Source organism: Fukomys damarensis, unplaced genomic scaffold (genome assembly GCF_012274545.1).
Source record: "Fukomys damarensis isolate Sample0158 unplaced genomic scaffold, DMR_v1.0_HiC HiC_scaffold_13, whole genome shotgun sequence".
Classification (NCBI taxonomy): domain Eukaryota; kingdom Metazoa; phylum Chordata; class Mammalia; order Rodentia; family Bathyergidae; genus Fukomys; species Fukomys damarensis.
The window spans coordinates 19,729,097-19,735,915 of record NW_022900925.1 but is presented as its reverse complement, the minus strand read 5'-3'; the positions used below and the strand labels follow the sequence as shown (position 1 = coordinate 19,735,915).

At 44.5% G+C, this 6,819-nt stretch overlaps 1 protein-coding gene across 1 annotated transcript; it reads left to right on the top strand.

Annotated features, from left to right (window-relative positions):
- The first annotated feature begins 1,011 nt into the window (after nucleotides 1–1,011).
- Nucleotides 1,012–6,247, top strand: Coprs (coordinator of PRMT5 and differentiation stimulator). Its single transcript, XM_010642361.3, has 5 exons — nucleotides 1,012–1,055; nucleotides 2,298–2,379; nucleotides 2,529–2,595; nucleotides 5,057–5,272; nucleotides 5,792–6,247. The coding sequence occupies exons 1-5, from the start codon at nucleotides 1,027–1,029 to the stop codon at nucleotides 5,959–5,961; spliced, it is 564 nt and encodes a 187-aa protein (XP_010640663.1). The 5' UTR covers nucleotides 1,012–1,026; the 3' UTR covers nucleotides 5,962–6,247.
- Nucleotides 6,248–6,819: the final 572 nt, after the last annotated feature.

Here is a 6,819-nt window from a genome sequence, read left to right as displayed (position 1 = left end):
CCCGGGGCGTGGGCGGGGAGGCTGCAGGCCGGGGATTCCCTGGGGTCCTCGGTGAGGGGAGGCGATGCAGACCGAGGGGAGCTGGGACCCGCTGCGAAGGGCCTGAGGCTGGGCACGTGAGGGCGCCAGGAGAGACCGGGCTAACTCGAAGAGCCCGGTCCATCGGTGGGGCGCCTGTTTAACCCTGAGTGCCGGAGGATGACACTAGCGTCGTTCCCTTTTCTGTTTAATTAGACCCAAAGGCCCAGTTTGACGCAGGTTTTCCAGAACCTTGTTTTAATGTGCATACCATTTTTTTCCAAGACCTTTATTACATCCATCACCTGTCCATGTTTACAGTTAATCCCTCTTGAGCTCCCTGACAATAAGAACTCTGTTTAGGGCTGTTTACCCAGCACCTAGCATTGTGCCAGGGACGTTACATACGCATATTAATGGAACGGATGGATGGAACGCTTGCTTATGCACCGAAGCTGGTGTTAACCCAGGATATGAAAAAATGTAGCCATAGATTTAGGAAGAAAATTAGTTTGAAGAATGAGATAAGATGTCAAAGTAGAAAAGGACGTGCACCTTCTCTCCCAAGATGAGGAGGAGTGATACCTATATATAAAGGCACGAGGATGAGAGTGAGCCTAGCAAATGGATTGGAGTTTGACTTCCAGAGCATGCAAAGGAATACTTTCAACAAGTCGATTGGCAGTGAGGGGGAGCGTGAACGCCGTGGCTGATCTTGTACTGGGACAGTGGAGAGCTGTTGAAGGTTTTGAGCCGATCAGTGATTACCACTGCAAGGCTAGAGGGTGGGGAGGTGGATGGAAAGCCATGGCAGTGGTTTAGGTGGTAGGCAGCAGTTACCAGTGGTTGTCACTGACCGCAGAAGGTGGAGTTGAATATTGTTAAACCGCTGCATAAGTAGATAATGCTAGTTGGGGCAGGCGCCAAAAGTACAGATTAGATGTAGGATAAAAGATGAATTTAAATTCAAGCAGTCACATCCCTGCAACATGCTAGGAGTTTCCTTAAATGTTACTTCATCATAAGCCCCTTGCAAGGTAAGAACAGCCAACTCCAGTTTCCAGGTGATGTCACACAGTGAATGGGAGAGCTAGGACTGAAATCAGTGTATTCATTGCAGGCAGTGAACATCTCTTGTGTAATCTTAGAAATCTTGGAAATGATAGGGTTTCAGGAACTTTTTATGTGTGTACGTATGTAGTCCTAGTGATTCTCCTGCTTCAGCCTTTGTTTTTTTTTTTTTCTTTTGTGATACCAGGGATTGAGCTCAGGACCTTGTGCTGCTTGTGAGGCAGGCTCAGTACCACTGAGCTAAATCCCCAGTCCTGCCTCAGCCTTTTGAGTGCTGTGATTACAAGCATGAATCACCATGCCCAGCTTATTTATTTATTTATTGGTGGTAGTGGGGATTGAACCTAGAGCTTTGTGCGTGTTAGGCAAGCACTCCACTACTGAGCTATGTTCCTAGCCCTTTTATTTTATTTTTTAATTTTAAGGTAGATTCTCACTAAGTTGCTCTGGCTGGCCTCAAACTTGGAATTCTCCTGCCTCACTCTCCTGAGCAGCTGGGATTATTGTAGGCATGTGCTTTCCTGACCACAGGTTTCAGGAACTTTCAAGTGATGAGCCCAGACAAATATCTGGTTAATTGGGGATTAGAAAATATTCCTTTCAGGGCCCGGGATTTAGCTCAGTGGTTCCGCTGCCTGCCTTGCAAGTGCAAGGTCCCGAGTTCGATCCCCAGTACCCCCCCAAAAAAATTGCTTTCATTTGCAGAGGAGCTGAAGCCCTGTCCCTCCCATTTATCAGTGAGGAGACAGAATTCAATAGAAGGAGGTGTTCTGTGCATATAATTTTGTTTTGTTTTTTGAGACAAGCTACTGCTATATATAGTTTAGGCTGGCTTTGAGCTATGGATCCTCCTGCCTCATCCCTGGGAGTATTGGGATTACAGGTGTGTGACCACCACTCCCAGCATGAAGTTGTTAAGTAACTGAAAAGGTAACACTGTATAAGCAGGAAGCACCTTCCAACAAACAGCTGCCATTGCTATGGCTGGGGGAACAGATGGATGAAGTTGGAGTGATTAAAATATATAAGCTTAGGGGTAAGGCTTCACAGAGTTGAAGTTTCAACCTTTTGCGATAGGGCATTGCCCCACCTGGCATTGGGTTGTTGGAAGGGTCCTGAGGCCCAGGCCCCGGAAGAGGTGGCCCACTGATGAACCTGGGTCTATAAGTGCTGACAAAACTGGCATCTGCATTCATCAACTATGACAGGAAAACACTCTCACTGCCAATGGTGAAGAAGAGCTGCTGGGATAAAAGGAGCAAGACCTTTCTCCCTCCAGCCTTGCTGAATGTAAGGGGTGTAAAGCAGAAATGGGGGTTGCAGGATCTCAGCCCTGTGCCCTGAAGGGGAGTATGGAAGGGCTCTGCAGCTGCACAGCAGTGGCTTTCTTCTGGGCGTATGCCAGATCCCCAAGTTTCTGGTAATTGCTTTTTCTGCAGGTTGGCCTTGCAACAGCTGACCATTCTGGTCCAGAGAGAGAGACTGAGATGGCCATGGATCGACTAGGCAAGTAGATGGCAAGACTTGGGTGGCTGTTGGGAGAGACAGGGAAGGTGAAAGTTCAGTCCCTGTGTCTTGTTTACCTTTCCTTGCTAGCTGGTCCTTTTTTGAGACAAAGTCTTGCTATGTGATTCAGGCTGGCCTTGGAACTCACTGTGTAGCCCAGGCTGACCTCTATCTCACAGCGATACTCCAGCCTCAGCCTACTGAGCTGATCCTTTTTGCTGCTGAGTTGCTTTCTCTGCCCAGTGTTTCAGTAGTGCCCTTGTTTGGAAAGGTCACAGGAGCTTCCTTAAGGGAAGCATGTTGGGATTCTGAAACCACCCCTACGATAGAGAGAAATAGCTTGGAACAGTGAAAAGAATACAGGCTTTGGAGCCAGACAAAATTGTGTTCAGTTTCAGCCCCAGGTCAGAGTGTCTTTGCCCTTAAATAAGTCACTTAGCCTTTCTTCACCTTTAAAATGGGGCTGATAATACCTGTCTCCTATGGCAGTGGGTGAACCTACAGCCTGTGTGCTGCAGCAGGCTGTTTGTGTCATTGACAACTAACAGGTTCACCGTAACTGTCCTAGGTTTTTCTGAGGATTGACAGAGGAGGATCTAGAACTGTACTTTCCAGTACAATAACCACTAGCCACTGCTGTTAGATAAATTTAATTATAATAAAATAAAATGAGAAATTTAGTTCCTTAGTTACACTGGCCACATTTCATTTGCTCCATAGTCACTTGTGGCTTACACTGTTGAACCACACAGAATATAGAGAATTTCCATCATTGCAGAGAAGCCCAGTGAACAGTGCTGGTTTAGATCAAGCACCTAATAGGTGCTGTCACAGCAGCTGGCATTTACTGAGTTTTTAGTGTGTGTCAGGCACAGCTCTAAATTGTCTTTCCTTTTTTTTTTTTTGTACTGAGAATTGAACTCCTTGGGACCTTGTGCTTGCAAGGCAGTTAGTGGAACCACTGAGCTAAATCCCCAGCTCTCTTTTTCTTTAAATAAACTCTCAGCAAAGCTATATTACAGGTGAGGAGACTGAGGCACACAGTAAAAAAATGTTAAATTGTGATAAAAGGTAACAAAATTACCACGTAATTTAAAGCGTGTGAATCAGTGCCATTTAGCACAATGATGGTGTTGTGCAGCCATCACCTCTAGTTAGTTCCAGGACATTTTCATCATCCCAGAAGGAAAGCCTGCATACCTATCAAGTAGTCATTCACTCTCCATTCTTCTCTTTCCTGCTAATCTGCTTCCTGTCTCTGTCAATTTACGTATTCTGGATAGGCAAATGTGAGTTGACTATAAATAGAGACATGCAATTTGTAGCCTTTTTGTGTCTGGCTTCTTTGAACTCAGCATGTTATTTTCAGGGTTCATTCATGTTGCAGCATGTATCAGCGCTCCATTCCACACACGAATGTGCCACATTTTGTTTACCATCCATCCTTGGGTGGACATTTGGGGTGTGTCTCCCTTTTGGTGATTGTGAATAGTACTGCTGTGAACATTCTTGTTTTGTTAATGCCTGTTTTCCGTTCCTTTGTGTATATATTTAGGAGTGGAATTTCTGGATTATGTAGTAATTCTGAGTTTAAGTTATTGAGGAATCAGTTAATTACAATTTCCACTCATTTATGCATTTAGTAATTGACAGACCAGAACTGAGTCCAGGCAGTCTGGTTTTAAGCCTCTTGCACTGAACTATGACATTATTGCTGTCACTGTTATTATTACAGCTGCTTTAGGCTGATTCCATTCCCAGCACAGACATGGCAATACCATTAGCACTACATGCTGTCCTTTCTCAGACTTTTTTCCATTGTGAGAGCTTTTGAAAGCGGATCTTTCTGGGCCAGGGATTTGGTTTACAGGTTCTGCCTTGTGCCTGGCAAGTGCAAGGCCCTGAGTTCGATCCCTGGTACCAAAAAAAAAAAAGAAAAAGAAAAAGAAAAGAAAATGCACCTGCCAGCTTCCTCTCTGTCAGAAAGAGGGCCACGGAGGCTGCATGTGGTGACCAGACAGGCCATGTCTGGTCATGCTTTTCTGCCTGCATTTCCTCTGCTCTCCCTCAAAACTGCATACACCTCTAACATGCTCTTTGAGGCTGAAGGGAGGAATTGAAGAGTAAAATTCAACACAGACTTGTGTGAAAATGTGTCATGTGGCTTGTTGGAGACCTTTGGCTTAATGATATGCAAATTACCTGAAAATGTAAACTGGGCTTTGCTTTCTGTGAACTGTGTGACCTGGCAATCAGTGACCTTGTTTGAGACAAAACATTTTATTGAAAAGAAATGACCAACCCTACTTCTAGAAACATAAACTAAGTGCCTAGGTGACTAACGAGCTCAGGACATGTGTGTTACTGCCCTCTTAGTAAGTCTGCCACATGTTTTCCAAGCACAGGAGCAGGGCTTCTCTGGTTTTTCAGTTTTAAGACCTTCCTGTTATCAATTTCTTAGCCAGTGGAACACAGAGCATCCCTAATGACATTCCTACCCATGGTGAGGATGCACATTCTAAAGAGGAAGGCTTTGCTGTGGATGAGGAGTCTGATGGGGAAAAGAGTACCTGGGAGCTGTCCGAAGGAACACGCTGTCCACTCAAGCAACAGACCGCTGATCTTTTTAATGAGGACTGGGATTTGGAGTTGAAAGCAGATCAAGGGAATCCTTATGGTAGGTGTGAAGTTTCTGGGATCCTGAGCCAGATCTTTTCAGACCCTCCTTCTAGACTAACCTGGAGGCAAACAGTTTGAAAGAGGGGTCCACATATGAGTTCAGCCTCATAATCACTACAGGTCTGAAGTTTCTGTGTCAGCTTCTGTTTTGTATTTAATAACAAAAAGCAAACAAAAACTGCAAAGTCTGCAGTTGACTCCATAATGTGTCACTTTGTTTTAACATGGAAAAAATGTGAGTCTCTCCAAAAATCTTTGTCTGAATTGAGCAGCTGTAGACAGAAGTGCTCTGTTTTCCACTTGCTTCCTCTCCACTGCTAAGAACCTTGTCTGAAAAGCACAAATGGGTTCAGAATGACTGTATTTGCAATTCTTTAGGAAAGAAGCATTGTTTGTATATGTTTGCATGTTTGTGTTACTAAAATAGAGTATCTGCTCCCTAGACATATTTTTTGTTTTTGTAATTTGTTTTCACCTTTATTACTTCTACTAATGTGTCTTTTGAAACTGCCTGCAGATGCTGATGACATTCAGGGGAGCATTTATCAAGAGATCAAACCTTGGGTGTGCTGTGCCCCACAAGGAGACATGATCTATGATCCCAGTTGGCACCACCCTCCTCCGCTGATTCCCCATTATTCTAAGATGGTCTTTGAAACAGGACAGTTTGATGATGCTGAAGATTGAATGTGGAGCTTTCTGCCTTGTAGTAGGTGGGTCCTGCAGGTTAAAGTCTCTCTTCCTATCTTTGAGGTGAGATGTCCTATTTGAGACGATGTTCTCAGTTATTCCCAGGTCTGGACTGCACAGATCTATGTTAAATAAGTTCCTCCTATTGTTAAGTACGGTCCTACTGTTTCCCCTAGTTCTGCTGTTGTTGTTTTAATGGACTCCTTCTTGGGATGCGTGAAGTGTTTGTATCTGCGTCTGCGTCAGGAAGAAGGGGTGTGTTCTTTATAAATAAAAATAGGAAAAAGCAATCAATAGTCTTTGTCTGCTTTTCTTGCTTTTAATTAGGTGCTTCAGAGCAAGGCCTTAACACCTTCATTTAAAGTACCTGAATTACATTTTAAGAATTAAAGTATTTAGATTAAACTAGAGACATATGAAATCACTTTTTTAAAAAAAATTACTTCATTTTAGAGATGAGGAATGTAACACCTCTCCAAAATCCCAAAGTAAGTGGTAGAAGAGGGACCTGAGTGCACCAAGCTGTTCTCTTCATTGGCCCTGCTTGTGTGAGAGCAGGGCAGCGGGGGCTTCGGAGGCCACGCCTTGGTCCACCAGAGCAAGTCACCATGGCCTGATTGACCGGCCAAGGAATTGTTTGCCTCCTTCCCTCATCAGAGCTGAATCAGGAAAAGGTTCCAGACACAAAATCTTAATGAATTCCATAGGAATTAATTGAGTACATAACCATTTATTTTTCAGGGGCCTTTCAAAATGTGTGAACAAGGCAGAGCCACGTGAGGGGAGGGGACAGCTTTGGCTGTGAGAGGCCTCATGGCTAAGGTGGTCCTAGGGAGAGAAAGTGTCCCTTTTACC

Bases quoted from the DNA above. Each gene is read 5' to 3' on its own strand.
- Coprs (XM_010642361.3), top strand. From the start codon at position 1,027: ATGTTACTTCATCATAAGCCCCTTGCAAG. The intron at 1,056-2,297 runs GTAAGAACAGCC...CAACTATGACAG, and splicing joins CATCATAAGCCCCTTGCAAG to GAAAACACTCTCACTGCCAA. The intron at 2,596-5,056 runs GCAAGTAGATGG...TCAATTTCTTAG, and splicing joins GATGGCCATGGATCGACTAG to CCAGTGGAACACAGAGCATC.